Source organism: Astyanax mexicanus, chromosome 18 (assembly GCF_023375975.1).
Source record: "Astyanax mexicanus isolate ESR-SI-001 chromosome 18, AstMex3_surface, whole genome shotgun sequence".
Lineage (NCBI taxonomy): Eukaryota > Metazoa > Chordata > Actinopteri > Characiformes > Acestrorhamphidae > Astyanax > Astyanax mexicanus.
In genome coordinates this window covers 1060563-1086369 of record NC_064425.1, presented here as the reverse complement: position 1 = coordinate 1086369, position 25807 = coordinate 1060563, and the positions used below count along the sequence as shown (strand labels likewise).

The following is a 25807-nucleotide window of genomic DNA, read 5'->3' as shown; positions in this document are numbered from 1 at the left end:
TACAGTAAAATAACAATTTGCATGTTGTAAATTAAAGACAGTTAAACATGATGTTAAAAACACTAACCTGGTGAGGTCCCTGGACTCTGTATTCTTCCGTTTTCACTCTGCGCACTGAAGCCTCCAAATGCTTCTTCCTATTAAAATCAATAAGAAAAATAAGAATAATCAGGAGAAAAATCAGACATTACTCACATTTCTGCAGTTCACTGCTTTTACGTGAGGTACTGTTGATGCATGAGTCACCTTCTGACTCAAACCAGTCCCAAGGTGATCACCACAGAACCGTTTAGCTTTCGTTTGCTGATTCATTCAGTTACGACCCATTTTCATGACAAACACAGAGCTTGAGGGCACAGAACACACATAATGATAGTTCTTCTCAACATGAAACCAAATAAGGTATCCCCCTATCAGCTCTGCAAACCATTTCTACTGCTTGCAAATACAAATCAAGAAGTTCTATTCACTGCCAAAAACAAATGAAACATTCTCAAAAATAAAATGAAATAAATGCAAACAAGAACAATGCAGTCATACTCAAAACGCAAACATAAAATAGGCTGTTATTAAGCTGACATTGCTGGGCATTGTGGCGTAAACTCTATTTAAAACTACACTGGTATGCCAGAATTCAAGGGAGAGAAACTAGCTTATGTCCCATGACTTTTGCCACATTCTTTAGAAGCTACAGGCTGCTGCACTGACTTGTTGCACAGTCAATTCTAGCCAGATGCTACCATTTACCACAATTACCACCCACTGCACTGTCCACTTTGTGTGGTAATGCCTTGTCACATAGCCAATGTTCATCCTAAGTCACAAGATAACACCTCACAACTTGTACACATCATCTCAGCACATTGAGATCAATGTAATAAAAGTTAATAGCTCTTCACATATAAATATTTAATTTGAATAGAATGAGGCCTGTTGCATGCATAGGCTTTTTATTCAGTGGTTAATCCTAAACGAATACAAATAAGCTGTATCTGTCTAACACAAATATTTTGTATAATTATATTTAGGATCAAATGCTTTCTCTTCTTTACTATGATTTATTATTTTTTTATTACTATTCATTATTTTGTATCTACATTTCTCCCAAATTCCAAATAAAAATACTGTCATTTAGAGCATTTATTTGCAGAAAATTTGAAAAATGAGAAATGGCTGAAAACAAAAAAAAGATGCAGAGCTTTCAGACCTCAAATAATGCAAAGAAAACAAGTTCATATTCATAAAGTTTTAAGAGTTCAGAAATAATCAATATCTGGTGGAATAACCCTGGTGGTTTTTAGTCACAGTTTTTTTTCATGCATCACGGCATCATGTCCTCCTCCACCAGTCTTACACACTGTTTTTGGATAACTTTATGCTGCTTTACTCCTGGTGTAAAAATTCAAGCAGTTCAGTTTGGTGGTTTGATGGTTTGTGATCATCCATCTTCCTCTTGATTATATTCCAGAGGTTTTCAATTTGGTAAAATCAAAGAAACTCATCATTTTTAAGTGGTTTCTTATTTTTATCCAGAGCTGTATCTCATCAGCTGATATAATACAGAAATAATCAGGATATCAGCATTAGGCCACAGCTCCCACACTAGAGCATCCTCAGTTAATAATATACCCAGCTAGTGTCTCTGTCAGCACATACACACATACATCATCTGATAATTGCTCCACATAGTGAAGCTGTACAAATACAGTGATTGGATCTCAGCAAAACAGGATTACATAATATTTTGCAGGCTACTCTAAAGCCTAGGACAAGGAATAGTGGGAGGAGCACTTATTACAACAAGCCATTTATAGTTCTTCTGATCTAATTCTGTCACCACAGTTTAGGTAGGTCACAATTCCAAACCTATTTTAGAAGCAATGGAACTGTTCCACTGAAGCCCACACTCCTCAGATCTCTCACTGGGCTTACACTGCAGGACATGCATGTACTTAAACGTCTCCTTCCGCCAAAATCCACTTTTTCTTATTATTTGTAAAATACTATAGATCTCAGAGTTTTATATGCATGCTGAATATGAAACTGTTTCTCAGCCTCCATTGTCTGCAGTAGGCAAGGCAAGGCAAGTTTATTAATAAAGCACCTATTATACACAATAGTAATTCAAAGTGCTTTACAAATTACACAAAAATACAAAGAGAGGTCAAATTACAAATACATGTAACAATAAAAATGGATATAAAAAATAAAATAAAAATAAAGCACGATTAAAACATGATTCAACATGATTAAAACAAAGAGAAGTCAAATTAAAACAATGCAAAAGAATAATTGTAAATTAAGAAAGTAGTTTGATCAGAGAGGTGTAAAATGTTGACATCAACCAGTGACTGTATGCCCTCACTCGGCTCAGGACCGCCCACAGGCAGAGCTTACAGCTTTCTACAGTTTACTGAGCTTGTTAGCGTTAGCTATCTTGTGTAAGTAACTGTAGGTTTAAATCGGATCTCTGGTTGATTCTGCGTTTACCAAGACCTTAAATAAATATACACTATGGGAGCACGGTTTGACAAGGCAGCTTAACTCGACAGAACATCTGTCAAAATTGCGCCATTTGCATTAGATTTTATGATATAAAGCGGACACCAGGCTTTGACCTGGTGAAACTGCCCAAATGTCTAAAGCCATTGAAAGTAATGGGAGCCTAAACTAAGCTAACACCATTAAACGTAAAGGAAAACCATGTTAAGTTGACGCCATGTATTTTAACGGTAGTCGAGGCCAAGCTAACTCTATTGAATGTAATTGGAAATTATGCAAAGCCTACTCCATAAAATGTAATGGTAGTAGAGGCTAAGCTAACTCTATTAAATGTAAAGGGAAACTATGCTAAGCTAACACCATAAAATGTAATGGTAGCCGAGACTAAGCTAACTCTATTGAATGTAATTGGTATGCTAAGGTTACTCCATAAAATGTAAATGGTAGTAGAGGCTAAGCTAACTCCATTGAATGTAACTGGTACTTATGCTAAGTTTACTCCATAAAATGTAATAGTAGCCGAGGCCAAGCTAACTTTATGAAATGTAATTGGAACTTATGCTAAGCTTACTCCATAAAATGTAATAGTAGTAGAGGCTAAGCTAACACCATTGGATGGAATGGGAGCTGAGGCTAAGCTCGGGCTCAGCTTGGCTGCAGGGCCGCTCGAGTCTGACGTTAAGTAAAGTGTTAAATTTGCCCACAGGCGGAGCTTACAGCTTCTGTTCACTGAGCTAGTTAGTGTTAGCTATCTTGTGTAAGTAACTGTAGGTTTAAATCGGATCTCCAGTTGATTCCGCCATTAAAAGTAATGGGAGCCTAAGCTAAGCTAGTGCCATTGAATATAAAGGGAAACCATGCTAAGCTAACGCCATGTAATTTAACGGTAGTCGAGGCAAAGCTAACTCTATTGAATGTAATTGGAACCCATGCTAAGCTTACTCCATAAAATGGAATGGTAGTCGAGGCTAAGCTAACGCCATTGGATGGAATGGGAGCCGAGGCTAAGCTCGGGCTCAGGTTAACTTTACCTAGCACTCAGTGCTGTATCTTTATAACTATGGCTGTATCTCTGAAGACATTTTGTCCTTTGAGTTTTAGAGTTTTATAGCTGTAAAATTGACTGTGGGGGGAGACAGGTAGGTGTGTTCTGCTTCACTGCTGTTAGCCAATCAGAGGCAATATATTTGCACATATGAATATTCATGAATATTCATGAGCAGCAACTAAAACCTGTTTAAAATGAATTTAAAAACGATGGAATGAGGTATTGAATATTCCAAAGAGTTAACATGAAAATCTGTCAGTCTGATCGCAAAAAACTGTCAAAGATAATAAATTATGTTTGTTTAGTGTAAAATTAATGAAGATGCTTCACAGCCTGAAGACACTGAACACCGGCGAGCATCTCCACCGTCAGATTTAGACAGTAATGAATTCTGCATGCTAAAGACCTGAGCAGACCTGAGTAAGCAGGTGTTACAGCTGGATCCAGCAGGTAATCCATACAAATGAACTCCAGCTTTTGCTTCCTTAACAGGATGATTAATGTCAGGGTCTTCTCCACACTCCACACACTGATACACAGTATTTTCTGTTGATTTAGTGTGTTGAAGTCTTGCTGGGCATTTTATTTCAGTTCTATTTATAGCAGCATAAAACTGCTACCATCTACACTCATCTGTTAATGATAAATAATGTGCTAATATGTGAAATTTCTATGTAATCTAATTAATAAGTAGGGATGCTCCCCATGGCAGCAGCTGAAATGTGTGAAATACAAATTTGGCTGAATAAATGAATAGACAGAATAATTTATAATGAATAACTAGGTTATTTCAAGCAATATTGCAATAAGAGAGCACTTAAAAATGATGAGTTTCTTTGATTTTACCAAATTGAAAACCTCTGGAATATAATCAAGAGGAAGAGGGATGATCACAAACCATCAAACCACCAAACTGAACTGCTTGAATTTTTGCACCAGGAGTAAAGCAGCATAAAGTTATCCAAAAGCAGTGTGTAAGACTGGTGGAGTCAAGTCAAGTCAAGTCAAGTCAAGTCAGGAGGCTTTTATTGTTATTACGTCTGAGTACAGGTACACATTTTAGTGAAATTACGTTTCTCCGGAACCATGGTGCAACATGGAACAACAAGCAATAGACAACATAAAGTGGAAGGTGTGATGATAGTGCAACGTAAACTAACACTACAATAAATACAAAAGATAAGACCATTTAAAAGACAGGACAGTGCAGTACCGATACGGTATAATAAAGTGTATTGTGAGGATAAGGTGCAGAGATGTGTAACATACTGTAACATATAGAACATCACAGCAGTTACTGAGGTAGAGAGTTTACAGTTTTTGGGAGTATCAGCAAATAACCTGGAGGAGAACATGATGCCAAGATGCATGAAAACTGATTAAAAACCAACCAGAGTTATTCCACCAAATATTGATTTCTGAACTCTTAAAACTTTATGAATATGAACTTGTTTTCTCTGCATCTTTGTTATTTAGCCAGTAGTAACTACTTCATGGTTAATTCGGGATACTGATATTGTGTGCAAACTCCAGTATTGGTGCCAATATCGATACAGTATCAGTATCGGTGCAGCACTATACTGAATATTAAGCAGGACTGAAAGTCAACAACAGGGCTGTGGTTTAAGGGGTTAACTGAGCAGGGTGTTAGTGTCTGCGGTGGGCCGGGCCGTGAGAATAAACCAATAAAATTGTGTTAAAATGGCAAACCAAATGATATGAATTAATTGCAACCATTTGCACAAATTACAAAAGCCCAAAACTGAATATAAATTAAATATATGTATATATATTTACTATAAGATGCATAAGGCAGTTAAGACTGGCATTTAAAACACTTTCAACATCTAAGAACTGTGATTAAAGCTCTAAAAACATTGCAGAGCAGAGCCTGTGTCATTTATTATTCACTTTGACATTTTTAGAAGCTACAATAATGTAAAATCTTCATAGAGGTACTTTAGGTGGTGCTTAGTCTTTAACACTGAGTGTTCAACAATGAATAATATACATTTCACTTAATGTAGCTCATATTTTACATACTTGGCTTTAAAGCATATTTTGTCCACTCAGTCTGAGTAAATTATTAAAGTAATTAAAACAATTTTAGAAAATATCAAACAGAACTAGCTCAGCGTAAATAAATAAAAATATCTTTTATTCAAAATGTTTGCCATGACACAGTTGAAGGATGCATGTCAGGAAATAATAAATAATAAAAAGTGATTAGGCTAGAAAAAATATTATTTCAAGTAGACTTATAAATATGATAAATAGTAGTATCGTAGTACATATCGTATTGTATGCATTAATATCATGAACATTTTTTAATATGGTGATTATTGATATTATACCTTAAAATATGGTATCATATCACCGACCCCTAATTATCACATCAGGGTTCTACTTTTTTACTGTTTTTATAAAAAGAAAAAATCACACTGTTCTCATTTCCCATTATATATCTACTAGAGACAGATTATATCTGTACAGTATCATTTATTTTACTTTAATCCTGGATATATGGAGATATTTGAAATGCATTATTATTATTATCATCATCATGATATTCTGGATCATTGACTTCTGTTACTGTAAATCTGATAAAATTCTTGTATTTTTAATATCTCAGTTAGGGGTGTGCCTTATTATCATATTATATGCAATAATAAAATGTAATTTTCATTTTGTTGCAGTAGTGTATTCTTGAAGTATATACTTTTTAACTCAGTGTTTTGTCATATCGCTAAGAGTATCGTTATCGTGAAAATACCATGAAATATCATGATATTATTTTAGGGTCATATTGCCCAGCCCTAGTGCTGTGAGTAGTGGAGTGCTTAGAGAAGGATTGCAGCTCAGAGTCACTATGACAGCATGAGAAGCTCTCAATGACAGTGCTACTCTCTGAGAGACACACACACACACACACCAAGATGTAAACAACAAAGGGAGATGGAGCGAGGGAGAGGATGAGAGAGAGATAGATGGAGAGAGAGAGAGAGAGATAGAGAGTACTGTACTGTCACCAGGTTCTAATACAGAGATAATCATATATATTATATCCAAAAGATCAATTACAATGATGATTAATGTCTAATTAACTTAAATTGTTTTGTGAATGTATTATGTATATGTGAAATGTTTATGTCTGTATTGTTGTAAACTGATAAATTGTTTACAATTAATTAATCAGTTAAATAATCAATTAAAGCTTTGGTAACACTATAATTTACTATCGTCATGTCAATAAAGCTTCTTTGAATTGAATTGAGAGAGAAAGACAGAGACAGAGAGTGAGAAAGAGAGAGAGAGAAAGAAAGAAAGAAAGACAGAAAAAGAGAGTGAGAAAAGGACAGACAGACAGACAGAGAGAGAGAGAGACAGCAGGGTTTTGACCACAGCAGCAGCAGCAGCAGCAGCTCCAGCACAGATTCAGGGAGATGAAAAAGGCTCAGTGGACGACAAGCACACATGAAAAGCTAATCTAAACAACACTGCCCACACACTACAAGTTCCTGTCTCTCCACCCGCAGCCAGGGCTGCTCAATCAACGCCCACGGCCCGAGCAGACAGACAGCTCAGAGATACAGGGCTTGAGAAAGAGACACCCCACACGGCCCGCACACAGACAGACACCTGCTCACAGTGGCAAATGGCAAATGGGCGAGAGTGAACCATCAACACTTTATATTCTTCCACTTCTCATTCTTAAGACTGAAAGAGACATATTCTTACAGCTCTGGATAAAAATAAGAGAGCACCAAAAAATGATGAGTTTCTTTGATTTTACCAAAATAAAAACCTCTGGAATATAATCAAGAGGAAGATGGATGATCACAAACCATCAAACCACCAAACTGAACTGCTTGAATTTTTGCACCAGGAGTAAAGCAGCATAAAGTTATCCAAAAGCAGTGTGTAAGACTGGTGGAGGAGAACATGATGCCAAGATGCATGATTAAAAACTGTGATTAAAAACCACCAGGATTATTCCACCAAATATTGATTATTTCTGAACTCTTAAAACTTTATGAATATGAACTTGTTTTTTTCTTTGCATTATTTGAGGTCTGAAAGCTCTGCATCTTTTGTTATTTCAGCCATTTCTCATTTTTGTTATTTTCTGCAAATAAATGCTCTAAATGTCAATATTTTTTTAATTTGGAATTTGGGAGAAATGTTGTCTGTAGTTTATAGAATAAAACAACAATGTTCATTTTACTCAAACATAAACCTATAAATAGCAAAATCAGAGAAACTGATTCAGAAACTGAAGTGCTCTCTTCACTTTTTCCCCCCAGAGCTGTATGTAAGTATTTATACCTTGATAAATTTACAGTAGATTTATTTAAGTACAATATTTAAGGACCAATATTTAAACCAATTAAAAACAGCCTGGGAATACCAACAGTGTAGTAACTGCAGAACCTGCATAGTTACAGGTCTCTGATTGGATGGCAGTACACTCTCACCTTATTTTATTTAATTTATTTTGACAGTGATGTCCTGAACAGTGTATTTTTAGAAACACTGAAAGTCCCAGTTTTCCCAGAGTCTTGTTTAAATGAGGAGCTGCTGTTAACCTGTACTTCCTTCAGTCAACACTAGTGCATAATTTAATCACCACTACATTTTGACACAGACAAAATATGCACTAATAACTGCTGTCTAAATTTGGGATTGGGGGTCCTCATTTACTATGTAATAATAAAACAGGTCATTTCTCTTTTCATTTCAATATACCTTACAACACTAATTCACTTCCCAGAAACTAAAATGTGCTTTATTCAGACTAGGGGTGGGTGATATTTACGCGATAACGATAATCTTGGCGATATTATTGCGACAATTTTTTTGCGATAAACGATATTGTCAGCTTTTTAAGACCATTAAATGGCACTAATAAATTGACATAACATAATATCATAACAAAGGAACTCTATCCTTTTAATAAAGACAATAAACTTCCCCTTCTTGTTCACATATCTAATTTTGGAACCAGAAAAGTTCCCAACTTCATCCAAAATAGGTTATAGTCATAAATGATATAGTAGGGGAAACATGGGTCTGCCCCTACACCATGACGTGCAGCCCTGGTCTGTCCCAGCTGGCCAGCGTTGGACCTTGGCTTTTACTCAAGAGATACGCTGATGTTGAGAGGAAGTCGGAGGCAATGCGAACCCAAGAGACACTAGAGTTAAGTAACTACAGCCGCACTGGGCTGTTACTATGTTTCTTTAAGTCTGTTTTTGGTGTAGATTTTTCCATTTTTCCTAATAAAAAAAATAAAAAATTGAGTTTATTTACTTCCTGTGTCTGTGTATGTGTCTCTCTGTGCTTTTGCACTTGTGGGTCACGCCCAGTCACGATATATGCAAGTGCACTTTGTAAGTGCAAACACAATGGATGATATCACGATTATTAAAAATGATTAAGGTTATATCCATTTATTGAAGTCGATAATGTATTTATTGTGACAGGCCTAACTCGAAACTAGGGCTGCATTGATTAGTCGATATAATCGACAATGTTGATTAATTGAATTTGTAGATTAATCGTTAATTTGTAACAGTACTGCATTACACAGACGTGCAATGGAAGATAGGTAAATACTTACTTGACAAAGGGTAAACTCAACTTAATCTGTGTCTCTAAATGTGCCCAAACACAACAGATTACATATTTATTCATTAAATATCAGTACTTGCCGCATTTAAACAACATCCATATATTTAAATGCCTTTAAATCCTCATGTTAAGCTGTTTTATTGTTTTCAGAGATAGGGAACATTGCAGAAATAATCGTTGACTAATCAACTAATCGACTAATCGAATAAATAATCATCAGATTAGTCGACTACCAAACTAATCATTAGTTGCAGCTCTAATGTAAACATAGCCAATAAGCAACTTACAAAAAGAACAGTCCAGCCACCAGCCACAGGACTCACAGACTTCATCCTGAAAACCATCACACAGACACACTTTTGGGCCATCTGTCAGCTCCAGTTAACAAAAGGTTAACAAGCAGGCGATTTGTTTACATGCAGTCATGACGCATCCCATCCTGAGCAGATGGTCACAAACCCAAGAAAGTTCAACACGGCAGTTAACTGGAGAACTAGGCATAAACTGGTGAGCAGAGCCAAAGCTGGCAACTCTCCCTCTCCGGGATGAAGCGTAATTACACTCCTGTGTGTGGCCAACCTTACTAAACATACACAAACCCCTATAATCACTGCAGACACACATATCCACATCAAGTAACGTAACTGATCATTATCTGTACGTCCCAGGATATACGACACGAGGCCTACAGCTAATTTACAGAACCTGTTTTCCCTAAAGGATCCGGAGTTTTGACAGCTGCTACTGGGTTAAAGTCCTTCAAATAAAACACGGGCTTAAGAACTTTCAGCATCAGCGTTTATATAGTACATATACAGCTCTGGGAAAGTAAGAGAGCACTTAAAAACGATGAGTTTCTTGATTTTACCAAATTGAAAACCTCTGGAATATAATCAAGAGGAAGATGGATGATCACAAGCCATCAAACCACCAAACTGAACTGCTTGAATTTTTGCACCAGGAGTAAAGCAGCCTAAAGTTATCCAAAAGCAGTGTGTAAGACTGGTGGAGGAGGAGAACATGATGCTAAAAACCATCAGGATTATTCCACCAAATATTGATTATTTCTGAACTCTTAAAACTTTATAAATATGAACTTGTTTTCTTTGCATTATTTGAGGTCTGAAAGTTCTGCATCTTTTTTGTTATTTCAGACATTTCTCATTATCTGTAAATAAATGCTCTAAATGAGAATATTTTTATTTGGAATTTGGGAGAAATGTTGTCTGTAGTTTATAGAATAAAACAACAATGTTCATTTTACTCAAACATAAACCTATAAATAGTAAAATCAGAGAAACTGATTCAGAAACTGAAGTGCGACCTTCATTTTTTTTTTCCAGAGCTGTATTTATTATGTAAATACATATTAAAGATCTGTAGCTTTAAAATCAGTACATGTACTTATAGAAAAGTCCTTGAAATATAAAACTGCACTGATGAAAAAACGCCCCTCAGCCTCTTTTGAGGGTCTCTCATTTACCCTCTTTTGGTGGAAACCACTGGCATGTGGGTGCAGCCCATGAAAAAGAGCAAAGTGGGCAGAGACAGAGATGGGTGGGCCGTGCCCACGCTCAAATGCTTGGGCGTCTTATAGTACATTAATTGTGGCTGTTGAGATTTTTGTGAATTGTCATGTTAGAGGGGAAATTAATAAGCATTGAAGAAATTTTATTGAAGCAGGTCTTAATAACATCTTTAATATACAAAACACAAGAAATATCCACTAGAAATATATTCAAGCTGAAATTTGTGTAAAGCTAGGCCCCCTTGTGTACAAATAAAAGTGCAGGATGCACAAACCTTATCAAGAAAACACACTTTTTTTGTTAGTTAGTTAGCTAACTAACTACATAGACATAAAAAAGCAGCATAAAGTTATCCAAAGTGTGTAAGACTGGTGGAGGAGAACATGATGCCAAGATGCATGATTAAAAACTGTGAGTAATAATCAGGGTTATTCCACCAAATATTAATTTCTGAATTCTTAAAACTTGTTTTATCTTTGCATTATTTCACATTTTCTGCAAATAATGAGAATATTTTTATTTGTAATTTGGGAGAAATGTTGTCTGTAGTTTATAGAATAAAACAACAATGTTCATTTTACTCAAACATAAACCTATAAATAGCAAAATCAGAGAAACCGATTCAGAAGCTGAAGTGCTCTCTTCATTTTTTTCCAGAGCTGTATATTAGTCTTAAAGGGTGTCAAAATTAGAATTGGAGAACTTTTGCTCTAAGTAGGTACGTCAATTTGAAAATGAAATTTCATTTTGAAAGATCTAATATTATAGAATTTAAGTGACTCCTTAATTTTGAAGTAGCATATTATTTGATAAGAGGTACTTTTTAAACAGGAAACTGATTCTTCGTTTAAGAGTTTCAGATGCAAAAAACGCCGGAAGTGTGCTAGGGTGTTGCATGTTTATTTAGCCCACAGAGTGTGGGCACTGAGTTCAAACAATGCAAAAAATAAATGCTAATACCAAATGATTGTTTCTAAATATATATATATATATACACACACACACATAACCAGGCAATGTTGTGGTCGAGAAATAGCAAAATCACAGTAGACGCATCCTTAGACACAAAACAAAATACTAATTTAAACAACATGCATGCAAAATATAGTATACATAAGTATAAACAGCAAAATAAAACCAGCTTGAAAGGGAAAGAAGCAGCAGCAGGCTGTGTGAAAGTGTGAAACAGTTTGTTTTGCCACTTTTACCCCCTGTAGTAGTAGTGAAAACACCATTACTAATAAAAAGAAGGGAAATTCCTATCAGCTTTCACTCTCCATCTTCTTCTCACCCTCGCAGAAGCACTTCAAAAAGCACCTGGAGAAATTTCCCTTTACATGCAAAACAAATAAAAGTCCCCCGTGCCTCTCGTTTTTACGAACGCACACCGTGTGCGCCCTGAACCGAGACCGTACAGACGCCATGTTCCAACACCTAACACCCACACAACTGGGTAGCTGCGACTTTAAGACGGAGGCGTGATAAAAACAAAGACGCGCCTCCTGTGAGGTGTAATGAGGGACATAAAATCGGGAGAGAGCGGCTCCACATGCTCAATGGCTGCTGCCACTGCCGCGACCCCTCCCCCCCAACAACAAACCCCCCGAAAAAAAGCAGGAGAGAAACTCCTTCGACTGCCCGCCGCCTACAACAAGAGAAAAAGTAGAATAAAGGCATGGATGGGAGGGCTTGCATCCAATTCCCTCCCAGCGCCGTCCCCGGGGGAGGAGGGCCCGCTCTTCACCCTTTGATATCCGCGCCTGTGCTCTTTCAGCCTCCTGCGCTTCTTAAAGACTGGAATAAAAGCAGACACAAAGCTTCCTGCTATGATCCACACGCTGTCTGGGGTGGGGGGTGGCTGGCGGTGGTTGTGGTGGTAGTAGTGGTGGGGGGAACCAGGGCCCTCTTCACATAAATAGGCCAAACACCTGCTGGACCTTTTCCCTCTGTGTATAAGCTACACCATTCATTTGAAACCAGTGGAGCAAAGCTTTCATTTGCTGTATCTATTCAGCTACACTTTTGTATGAGGCCTTGATAGTGATCCTCATTCTACTTCAGCGAGAGCAGGACTTATTGCGGACACCAAAAAAAAAAAAAGGCAAGCCAAATGGCGTCCCTAGCTAAACAATAAAGAGGACTTAAAGAGGGGATGTGCTAAGATTTTAAAACAAGCAAAACTAAGGCTGTGATCATATTATTACAAGAAGCCGTTGTTACACGTTGCTCATATCAGTTTTTTTTCTCAGATCTGATTTGTCCATCTTCAGGGTTCACATTCACAAATGTAAGTCTGTATCTGTATCTGTGTGTAATGTGAATGAATCTGTCCCCAAAATGCCTCACATGCTGCACATTGATACCTGTATAAACGTCTCCTTCTTCACCAACAAAACAACAACCTCATATTGCAGAGAGGACTCGTAGCTTTATAAAGGAAAATGGATGAGTTAGCAGCTCATATGTGTAGCATCTTTTGCTTCAGCTGCTCTGATGTTCATGCTCAGCTCCAGGAGGTGGTTTGCTTTTGCTGTTTTTGCAGCTATAGCTGTACAGCTGCACCAAGAGATGCAGTGTGGGTATGAGAGAGAAGCATGTAGCGCTAATGCTAATGCGTAAAAGCAAAAAGGCTAATGTCACATGTTTATGGATTGGATACGTATCCGATTTAAGACCACATATGAAAGTGACTCAAATCTGATTTGAAAAAATCTGATCTGAGTCAACTCAGCCTGGTAATGTGAACATAGCCTTTTATCTGTGGTCCTAAATTTGATACGTATATGATCCATGAATGTGCAACATCATGAATGTGAATGGTCAAATCATGCAGAATTCATTCGTCTTTTTGCTCTTATGCATTAGCACTACATTCTTCTCTCTTGTACCCACACTGCAAAAACAGCAAAAGCAAACCGCCTGTCCTTTTTTTTTTTCACCTCCTGGAGCTGAGCATGAACTTCAGAGCAGCTGTTTACTCTCCACTCCAGCAAAAGATGCTCCACATATGAGCTGCTAACTCATCCATTTTCCTTTATAAAGCTACGAGTCTCTCCTCTCTCTAATATGAGGGCTTTTGTTGTTGGTGAAGAAGGAGACGTTTATACAGGTATCAATGTGCAGCATGTGAGACGGTGTTTCAGGAACAGATTCTGTGTTCACATTACACACAGATACAGAACACTTACATTTACACTGAATGTGAACCGTTGATACAAAAAAACTGATTTGAGCAATGTAATGCGGTTTGTAGTGTAAACGTTGCCTAAGAAAAGCATCATCAGTGGCTCAAGCTTCTAGACATGATCAACAGCCTAAAACGGCTTCCATCCACAACAGACAAGTTTCCTATTGAGACCCAACAGACCTGATCAGCAGGATTCGGGTCCAGTACAAACTACGAAGGAGGGGCTTAGTGTCCTTCTGTTTACCGAGTGTACGCTGGCCTCAGGCTGCTCTCTGAGCCCAGCAGGCTGCGATGAGCCAGAACAATCCTGGCCAGGCGCAACATCCCCACTGAATGAAATCACAATGCTGTGTCTGCAACTTCCATGAGCCGCAAGTTCCACTGGGACCCCGGCCGTCTGTCCGCCTTGTATAGCACTTATGCATTTTACATAGTGTTCTTATTTTACTCATACGCACTTTGAAAGTCTGACTGGAACAGATGGGGAGGTAAAGCACACTGGACCACCCCCCCCCCTCCCGCCCACGCATACATACATACATACATGCATACATGCATACACACACACACACACATACATACACACACACACACATACACACACACACACACACACACACACACACGCACACGCACACGCACACGCACACGCACACGCACAGGCACAGGCACAGGCACAGGCACAGGCACAGGCACAGGCACAGGCACACACTCCTTGTCCCAGTGATGAAAGTGCAAGAAGGAAGAAAAACATAAACAGTAAGCTGATGGCAGTTACAGTAATATACAGCTCTGGAAAAATATATATAATAATATAAATAATGAGTTTCTTTGATTTTACCAAATTGAAAATATCTGGAATATAATCAAGAGAAAGATGGATGATCACAAGCCATCAAACCATTTTTTATCAAAAAGCAGTGTGTAAGACTGGTGGAGGAGAACATGATGCCAAGATGCATGAAAACTGTGATTAAAAAAGAGGGTTATTCCACCAAATATTGATTTCTCTACTTGTAAAACTTTATGAATTTGCATTATTTAAGATCTGAGAGTTCTGCATCTTTTTTGTTATTTCAGCCATAAATGGTCTTAATGACAATATTTTTATTTGGAATTTATTATGCCCAAAGTGTGTTTGCTTTGGGGGGAAGTGAAGCCTACCTAGAAACTCAAAATAATGACTTAGTATCTCAAAATATTGAGCTAGTATCTCAAAATATTGAGCTAGTATCTCAAAATAATGACTTAGTATCTCAAAATAATGACTTAGTATCTCAAAATAATGACTTAGTATCTCAAAATAATGACTTAGTATCTCAAAATAATGACTTAGTATCTCAAAATATTGAGCTAGTATCTCAAAATATTGAACTTAGTATCTCAAAATAATGATTTAGTATCTCAAAATATTGATTTAGTATCTCAAAATATTGATTTAGTATCTCAAAATATTGATTTAGTATCTCAAAATATTGAGCTAGTATCTCAAAATATTGAGCTAGTATCTCAAAATATTGAGCTAGTATCTCAAAATATTGAGCTAGTATCTCAAAATATTGAGCTAGTATCTCAAAATATTGAGCTAGTATCTCAAAATATTGAGCTAGTATCTCAAAATATTGAGCTAGTATCTCAAAATATTGAGCTAGTATCTCAAAATATTGAGCTAGTATCTCAAAATATTGAGCTAGTATCTCAAAATATTGAGCTAGTATCTCAAAATATTGAGCTAGTATCTCATAATATTGAGCTAGTATCTCAAAATAATGACTTAGTATCTCAAAATAATGAGCTAGTATCTCAAAATATTGAGCTAGTATCTCAAAATAATGACTTAGTATCTCAAAATAATAGATAGATAGATAGAGATATATAGATAGATACTTTATTGATCCCCGGGGGGAAATTCTTGGCATCCAGCAGCAGGTTACACAATACACAAGTTAAAAAAGATAAAATATAAAATATAAGATACATATAAATACAATCAAATAAGAAATAGAATATACAATAAGAAATAGAATATACTTAGTATGGCTTAGTATCTCAAAATATTGAGCTAGTATCTCAAAATAATGACTTAGTATCTCAAAATATTGAATATCTAAAATAAATTATCTGTGGTGTGCTACCAAGAAATGTTTTTTGCTTGTTTGTTGAAACTGATTAATGTGCTACTTTCCGGTATATTGCACAAAAATAAATAAATACTCCAGAAGTAACTGCATTAATCCATAACCACGAAATAAAAACAATAATTGGTAATCTCTGATTCTCTACGAGTGCTACTAAAAACACACCACAGCTCACTAACACCCTCACTCTCATCACCACAGCGTGCTCACCACAGAGCACGAAGATGGTAGCAGCAGTACACACCCCCCATACACACACACTCCGTCAAAAGGCGCGTTATTATTGTAGTTAGCGCTTTAGCTTAGCTCTCCATTGCATGTGTGCTGCGCCCGTAACCCACTCCAGCTCTCTGTTTTTAGCTAATTCTGATTATTTAATCTCTAATATTTGCAGATTACAGTACTACGCAGTAATAAACCGAGAAAAAAAAAACATGTCCACCTCCCGTTTCCCTGCGTACATCACCATCATCACCAGCAGCAGCAACTGCGAGCTAGCTAGCTTAGTTAGCTAAGCTAACAGGCTAACAAACATTATAAACCCGTGCTGAAGAGGCTTAGCGTTAGCCAAAGGAAAAACACACAGCAAAATCTTTTCTTAAACGAAGCTTTAACTCATGTTAAATCCACACAAACTGCAAAAAAAGAGTCAACTGAAGCTACTTTAGCTTAAATCCTGATACTAACAGCAGCTTTGCTGCTAATCATCGAGAAACCCACAGAAAAATAATGTCATATGGGCTGTTGATGCTAGTTAGCTTAGCTCAGCCGACCTAGCATTATAGACATACGCCATAGACAGGGTTATGTTAGCTAGCTAAGCTAAGCTAACGAAGCTAACTAAGCTAATAACTACAAAACACGCAGCATACAAACACATAATATAATAATCACAGCTCGGGGAAAAAAAATAAGAGATCACATCAGTTTCTGAATCAGTTTCTTAGTTTCTTTTTTTGGTTGCTCTATTTATATCCCAAATTCCAAATGAAAATATTCTCATTTAGAGCATTTATTTGCAGAAAATTTGAAATTCTTGAAATAACAAAAAAAGAGGCAGAGCTTTCAGACCTCAAATAATGCAGTATTGAATAAAGTTTTAAGAGTTCAGAAATCAATATTTGGTAGAATTACCCTGGTTGGTTTTTAATCACAGTTTTCATGTATCTTGGCATCATGTTCTCCTCCACCAGTCTTACACACTGCTTTTGGATAACTTTATACCCATACTAGTGCAAGCAGTTCAAGCTTGGTTTGATGGCTTGTGATCATCCATCATCCTCTTGATTATATACCAGATGTTTTCAATTTGGTAAAATCAAAGAAACTCATCATTTTAAAAAGGTCTCAGAGCTGTAGTTCATGTACACTATTATTATATTTAAATACACAACTTTTTCACAAGGGCTGTCAGCTATCAAGGAACAGAACCAATACAGACAGGACTGTCAGAAACGTCTGCACATCTCTCCCATTTAAAATGCTAGATAAATGCTAAATCTGCTTTAAAATGGACACAAATTTAGCTAAACACTATTTTATACTAATTTGTACAAGTACTAGGTAACTAACAAACTTAACGCTGTGTGTTCAGGACATACTGACTTGTTTAAGTCTAGACATACTGTAGGACTGACTGAATACATAATAAGCAGCCAAAGAAACTATACTTTTACTAAATGTGTCCTAGGAGCCTATATATATCTCTGCCTATATATCTGCAATAAAACTGTACTTCAGTGAAATTTGCTAGCAAAACATTAATTTTGCGTTGACAAATTGAAACTGCAAGCCGCAACTCCACTCCAGCAAGACTCTATGATTCAGCTGGGAAACACTAAAAAGTGCAAGACAGGTGGCATCCAGGACCACAGAGTTGAGGAATACTGCTCAGAGTAGCTTCATAGCCAACTAACTTAGGTATTGTTAAGGTATTGTTTCTCATTCCTGGTCCTAGAGGCCAGGGTTTATCTAGCCATGTGTTCATGTGTAGCCTATCTAGATAAAGTTTATAGATAGTAGCTTCTTAACAAGCTAACTAAAGGCAGATGTGTTGGACGCAGGGAAAACACTAAAAAGTGCAGGGCAGGGAGCATCCAGGACCACAAAGTTAATTGTGGAATACTTTTTTAAAGTGTTGCTAGGTTAAGTGCTAAAACAGAGATTACTGGTGAGACTAGAATAGGTAAGATGATTTTCTACGCTTTTGTTATTAGTATTTATCTGGACATGAGTTCATGTGTAGCCTATCTAACTAAAGTTCATAGTAGCTACATAACGAGCTGACTAAAGACAGAGCAATGAACTAAAGCAATGTTCCTCAGGTTTCGGAGGTAGAGTTAATGAGCTGGTTTAATCAGTTGGATCAGGTGTGTTGGAAGCAGGGACTACACGCGGAAAACACTAAAAAGTGCAGGGCAGTGGGCATTCAAGGACCAATGTTTAAAGTGTGAAATACTGCTTTAAAGTGCTAAAACAGGGACATACTTGGTTAGATGTTTTCTATGCTCTTGTTGTCAGTATTTATCTAGGCATGTGTTAATGTGTAGCCTATCTAGCTAAAGTTTATAGTAGCTTCATAGCTAGCTGACTAAAGGCTTTAAAGCAGTTCTTCTCAAATCTGGTTTTGGAAGCCCAGTTCATTAGTTAATTAGCTGGCATTAATTAGTTGGATCAGGTGTGTTAGAAGCAGGGAAAACACTAAAAGTGCACTGCAGTGTGCATCCAGAACCACAGACTTGAGGAACACTGCTTTAAAATGCTGCTAGGTCTAATTGCTAAAACAGAGACTCCTGGACAGACTAGGATAGATGGTTTTCTATGCTCTTGTTGTCAGTATTTATCTAGCCATGGGTTCATGTGTAGCCTTTTCAGCTAAAGTTTATAACTAGAAGCTTCATCATGAGCTGACTAAAAGCAGAGCAATGCTTTAAAGCAGTTTTTCTTAGATCTTTTGGAAGTTTTGTAGGCCCACTGCCCTGTAGTAGCTATTTTAATTTACATGCTTTTTAACACACCCACTTTAACTAACTCAGTGGTGGCCTGTTAATGAGCTGGCTTTAATCAGTTGGATCAGGTGTGTTGCAAGCAGGGAGAACACTAGAAAAACCATGAAAAGAGGAGGTCAGTGGGCATCCAGGACCACAGAGCTGAGGAATACTGCTCATCTAAGGTTACCTTTCTACACTCTTGTTGTTAGTGTTTATCTAGCCATGTGTTCACATGTAGCTTATCTAGCTTAAGTTTAGAGTAGATTCACAACAAGCTGACTGAATTCAGAGCAATGCTTTTAAAGCAGTGTTTCTCAAATCATTTAGAGGTTTTGAAGGCCCACTGTCCTGTAGAATTTTACTCAATGGTGGAGAACACTAGGAAAACACTGAAAAGAGCAGGGTAGTGGGCATCCAGGACTATTTCAGGTTGAGAGATTCTGCTTTAGGTAACATGTTGGGAGCTAGGTTAGATTAAGTGGCGTTCACTGGGATTTTTCCTAGTTATCTATCTGTGTATATAGCAGACCTAGGCTTCAGGTAGCCCTGGATCCTATTAAATCTAACTTAAGTTAGTTTAGCAACGAGCTAAACTAGCAACCAGACATCAACTACTCTGTCAAAACAAACACTGGAGGCTATATTCGCAGGGCCACATCCTTCACACTTATTAGCTAAATGCACTTTCCTAACAGCTAGGTTAACTTAGCTAAAAACAAGCTCCCAAGCGGTCTGTGCCTTATAAAAACAAACAAACGGCCAAATTATACCTAAGAACTTCTACCTTTTTAGCTAAAGCTAGTTTAACTAACTCAGCTTAATAACTACAGCTCTTTGCTAATCGCTAGCTGGTTAATTCAGAAAGAGAGTGATAGAGAGAGGGATGGAAAGATAGAGAGATAGAAACACAGCACATGGATGGAGGTGTTTGTCTATATGGATCAAAATAAGCTAGCTAACCGCTAGATTAACCTATAGTATACATTATAACCTACAGTGCAATAGAAGCACCACTAGCAGCGAGTGCTCTCCCGCTCCTCCAGCCCAGCAGAGCGCACTTAAATCGGCTAGCTCGCTAACTAAGTCCGCCCCTGCTCCTACTACCTTTTTAGCTAGAGCTAGCTAAATAGCTAGGTTAACTAACTTAGCTAAATAGCTGGGATAGATAGATAGATAGATAGATAGATAGATAGATAGAGAGAGAGAGAGAGAGAGAGAGAGAGAGAGAGAGAGAGAGAGAGAGAGAGAGAGAGAGAGAGAGAGAACGAGAACACAGCACATGGATGGAGGTGTTTGTCTACACATAGCAAAATAAGCTAGCTAACAGCTAGGTTAACCTAGCTAAAAACAAGCGCCCAAGCAGTCTGTGTGCCTTCAAAAAAACCAAACAAACGGCCAAATTAGACCTAAGAACTACTACTACATTTTAAGCAAGAGGTAGCTAACTAACTAACTAGGTTAACCAACTTAGCTAGCTAAATAGTTAAATAACTACAGCTCTTTGCTAATCGCTAGCTGGCTAGCTAATTCAGAAAGAGAGAGAGTGAGAGGGAGGGAGACAGATACAGAGAGAGGGATGGAGAGATAGATAGAGAGAGAGAGAGAAAACACAGCACATGGATGGAGGTGTTTGTCTATCGTTACACATAGCAAAATAAGCTAGCTAACAGCTAGCTAGGTTAACCTATAGGTTAACTAACGTAAACTGAGTGCGCAGTAAAGCCCGGGGAACTTGCAGTAGTAGAACCACCAGCGAGTGCTCTCCCGCTCCTCCAGCCCAGTAAAGCGCACTTAAATCGGCTAGATCGCTAAATAAGTCCGCCCCAGCTTCAGAGACCCAGCTCGAGCATTTCTCTCACCTCCTCCCCGCTGCTGGAGCCGCTCGACTCCCCCAAAACATCCCGAAATTTCTGCAGGTTGCTGCCGATCGCGGCGGACACTTGCAGCGCGGCGTCGAAGCCCGGGCCGAGCCCGCTCGCCGTCGGATGATTCCCCGAGCCATTCCGGAGAGAAGCGGTGACCCGGACCCGGCCCGCTTTCCTCCCCGCGCCCGAGCTGCTGCTCCCTCCGGGCCGAGCAGGGAACCGCCACCGACAGCTGTGCGCCATTTTACACTCTGCCTGCCTGCCCCAGGATCAGCGAGCTCGGTGGGCGTAGCCCCGAACCAGCGATCGCGGAGAGCTGCCGCTCTCTACAGGCGGAGAGCAGCGCGTATCCAGGTTCCGGGGCGGCGGGAACATGGACCCCCGCTCCGCGTTTTTTACAACATCCCAGAATAATGATGTGTGCGCAGGTTCTCCGCTACTTTATACCCCAGAGAGAAAACACTTATAAAAACACTGAAATTTAACAGGATAAACGCACGAGACGCGACCAGACAGAGAAAAATACATATTTAACTCCTGATAAATGATAAAACATCTTTTTAACCTGGGTTATTTAACCCCTTCAGACCCGCATTTTTTCTGCTGAGCCAAAAAAATTTTTTTAACTGATAGTGACTCCTCTCTAACATATAAACAAAGTGGAAAAAACACATTTTTGCTAACTCATGTTTTTAATAGTATTTTTTCATGTCCATTCAAATGACACAATGGGCGTAAAATGTCATACAATCTTAAGAAAGATAAGGCTGAGTTTTTACACAAAGTATTCAATCAGGTATGAACTAAACATCTGGAACAGGATGTTTGCAGGTGCTTGAGTCTGTGTACAGTTCTGAACATGCACATGAACTTGATAAGGATATCACAGCATAGGTAGGGAACAGAAGTGAGGTCATCACCAGGAAATCCCAGAAACTGCAAGAAGAGAGGGAAAAAACGCAATCTGAACATGCACATAACCACAAGATGTATGATTGTACATATGATTACCTGAAATCAGTTTAGCCTTAAGTTAACTATCACAGAACTTCCAACACATAACCATACTTTTAATTTTAGGATAATGAACTTATAACATGTTAACTTGGAATGGAACCTGAATTTGAGAAGACATCAGCTTGTGGATGTTTTCTTATTTTCGATGAGCAGCCTTGAAGCAGTTTCGTTGTGTCACAAAGCACAAGTGGATTTTGCATTTGTCACAAAAGACGTGTTTTTCCTGTACAGTTTGGCATCTTGCATCTGGTAGCCTCCTTTTTTTCATCATAATTTGGCATGTGGTCAACCATGTCATACTGCACTTCAGGTAAAGGCCTTTCGTCCTGAAATGGTCTGCGAATTGGTCTCTCGGGCACATGCTGTGGTTCTGGAGACATACTGGGTCTTCCACGTTTTGCTGCAACTGTTTTATGGACCCTCACCAGACACTGGGCCACATTCATCTTGAAATGGAGGAGATCCAGGATGTCTTTGGTCTGGATGTTGGCCCTCTTGGCCTCCAGTCTGTACTCCAACCGTTGACCACAGCAATGTCAAAGGCATGCGTTATCATTCTCAGGGTCCACTTTTTTTAACGAATGTCTGTGCGATACAGACTGACAAGTTGATCAAGCAGGTCAACGCCACCCATTGCTTCATTGTACAGCTTAACCACCTCTGGACGGGACACCATCACAAATTGAGCCTTCTTTTTGTCCCACCGCTGCACTTCATCCATTCTGCCAACACCAATGAAGTTGGAGGCCATGAGAACTGGTCTGTTGTCATACCATTTGACGAGTGCCACCTTACCATCACGGCTTACAACTTCATCACAGCTTCCTCAAGGCTTTTTGGCCATCTCTTTGTCAGACTGTAGAGGAGGCCTTGCAAAGCGAGAGACTCTTGCTGTCCCAGCAGCATGAATTTTCCTCTCAGCCAGCAGCTCCAGAAGATTGTACGATGTGAAATAATTGTCGAAATACAGCTTGTGGTTGGCCTCAGTGATTCGCTGGCTAAGATGGTACACCACTCCAGCCCCAAGTCCCAGCTGCTTCCTGTGCTGTTGGGATAGCTCCATTGTAGTGCCTTGGTGCAGCAGGAAGTCATAGGCCATGCCACTTTTCCCACACATGAAGTATATTTTCACTCCCCATGGATGTGGCTTGCCTTTGATGAATTGCTTGACAGACAGAGTTCCACGAAATGGCACCATTTGTTCATCAACGCAAAGGTTCTCCTCTAGTGGAAGCTCTAAGCATCTACTGCGTATGACATCATAGAGAGGACGTACCTTGAAAAACACATCAGTGTTCTCAGCTGGCTTCTCCAAATTGTTGACCAAATGCAAATGTGACCGGAGCTGGAAGAATCTGTCACGGGGCATGGTGTTTTGAAAAATACCAATGTCCATTCCAGCTTCCCAGTACATGGAGACTCTTGGCATTTTCATCACTCCCATGGCAAGGTGGAGGCCGATTAGGGTTTTGATCTCTCCTGAACTTGTTGGTTTGAAACATCGTGTAGCACTTTGCAAGGCATAAACATTTGTGTTGTCAGCCATCAAACTGAAGATCTCATCTGGTATATACCGTTTGAAGTATTCATAGGGTCTCATGGGATGATCCTCATGAATTGGAGGATTCTCAAAGGAAGTGTCAATGAGTGTAGTGAACGGCCTGTGACGCCACTTGATTTCTTCCTTCCTGGTTACTGTCATCCCCTGCCCTCCTCTGCCCTCCTCTGCCCTGCTATTCTCATCTGTCCCTGCACTCTCTGTCTCCTCTATCTCAATCTCATCTGCCACATCAAGTTCTTCTGGCATGCATGTAACATCTCCACTGTCTCTCTCTAAATGTAATAAAAAAACTCATTACTAATTTTATGTATTCTCACTCTTGAACTGCTATGCATTCCACTTAGCTCTTACATACAAAATATTAAAAACCATATACAAAGAATTAAAACACTCTTAATTTCTTTGCAACTTATCACCTATCTCAATCCTGGTCCCATCCCCCTCATCGCCGCCATGCTTGTCTTGTCCGATGTTTGTCACTGTCTCTGAGCATGCTCAAAGTCATGACATGATTGTGATTGGATAAGCAGGATCCAATCAGTAACCAGCATTTTTGACATCATTCAGTTGCAGGGTATTTATTGGTTTAGAGACAGAAATATGTCATGTCCATTTCAATGGACGTTGGGTCCGAAGGGGTTAAGTTAACTAACCCTAACTAACCCCAGCTAATAAAATACTTTATCCCCCCACTGCAGCTTAAATAATACATGAACATTATATAATAAACTTTACCCAGCTGGCATTTTAACATTGAATCAATATAAATGTTATGGTTTAATCAACGTTGGATTAGGTGTTGATATTGAAAAGAGAATCAACATTGATGTTCTGGATAAATCAACATTGCATCTGGTGTTGATTTGGAAATGTAAAACAATGTTATGGTTGAATCAACTTTGGATTTGGTGTTGATTTTGAAACGTAAATTAACATTGATATCATGATTGAATCAACATTGATATGGTTAAATTAATGTTGATTTTATGGTTAAATTAACATTGAATCAATGTTGGTGTTATGGTTTAATCAACGTTGGATTTGGTGTTGATATTGAAAAGAGAATCAACATTGATGTTCTGGTTGAATCAACATTGCATCTGGTGTTGATTTAGAGAATTAAAATAATGTTGGTATTTATGGTTGAATTAACATTGCATCTGGTGTTGATTTTGAAAAGTAAAACAATGTTGATATCATGATTGAATCAACATTGATATGGTTAAATTAACATTGAATTAACGTTGGTGCTATGGTTGAATCAACATTGGATCAATGTTGATGTTCTGGATAGATCAACATTGAATTTGGTGTTGATTTGGAAAAGTGAAATCAACATGAATTAACGTTAATTTTATGGTTGAATCAATGATGGATTTGGTGCTGATTTTTTAAAAGTAAATCAATGTTGATGTTATGGTTGAATCAAACGTTGAACTAACAATGATATCGTTGAATCAACGTTGGATTTGGTGTTGATTTTGAAAAGTGAATCAACATTAAATCAATATTGATGTTAAGGTTGAATCAACGTTGGATTTGGTGTTGATTTTAAAAGTGAATCAATGTTGATAGGGCAAAATTGTTTCAACGTCATACCTTCAAACTTTTGTCAATAAAGTGTATCTAAAACACAGTGGGTTAAATAAAATGAGTTAGTACTTTATGTACAGTACAGAACAGTTATGACCAGCATCCCTTTCAATTACAATATAATAAAGTATGTATAATATATATAATATATAATATAATGCATAACATAATACACTTCCTGACCAAGATAATAGTCTATCTGGATTTAAGTACGTAAATTATGTGGGGTTGCTGTAGTTGGTCAGGTCTATTTTTGCACCAGAATATTTGCACCAGGAGTAAAGCAGCATAAAGTTATCCAAAAGCAGTGTGTAAGACTGGTGGAGGAGAACATGATGCCAAGATGCATGAAATTAAAACTGTGATTAAAAACCAGGATTATTCCACTAAATATTGATTATTTCTGAACTCTTAAAACTTTATGAATATGAACTTGTTTTCTTTGCATTATTTGAGGTCTGAAAGTTCTGCATCTTTTTTGTTATTTCAGTCATTTCTCATTTTCTGTAAATAAATGCTCTAAATGAGAATATTTTTATTTGGAATTTGGGAGAAATGTTGTCTGTAGTTTATAGAATAAAACAACAATGTTCATTTTACTCAAATATAAACCTATAAATAGTAAAATCAGAGAAACTCATTCAAAAGTAAAGTTCTCTCTTGGTTTTATTCAGAGCTGTATTATTATAACAGCAACTGTATTGTTTAATGGGATATAATATATTTTAATCATTCTAAAAAATCAT

The 25807-nt window shown here is 38.0% G+C and overlaps 2 protein-coding genes across 2 annotated transcripts in view; one reads left to right on the top strand and one right to left on the bottom strand.

The window, feature by feature from the left end:
- Positions 1-1524, top strand: part of grik4 (glutamate receptor, ionotropic, kainate 4) — a 1128391-nt gene extending 1126867 nt beyond the window's left edge. Inside the window, exon 21 of the transcript XR_007425334.1 lies at positions 1471-1524. The gene's annotated coding sequence lies outside the window, so the exon portion shown is untranslated. The remainder of the gene's footprint in view (positions 1-1470) is intronic.
- The window catches only part of kmt2a (lysine (K)-specific methyltransferase 2A), a 67228-nt gene extending 45996 nt beyond the window's left edge, over positions 1-21232 (bottom strand). Inside the window, exons 1-2 of the mRNA XM_049467183.1 lie at positions 20885-21232; positions 68-137 (exon numbers count right to left, since the gene is read on the bottom strand). Of these exons, the coding sequence (XP_049323140.1) occupies positions 68-137; positions 20885-21133 (319 nt within the window). The 5' untranslated portion in view covers positions 21134-21232. The remainder of the gene's footprint in view (positions 1-67; positions 138-20884) is intronic.
- Between the last annotated feature and the right edge of the window lie 4575 nt (positions 21233-25807).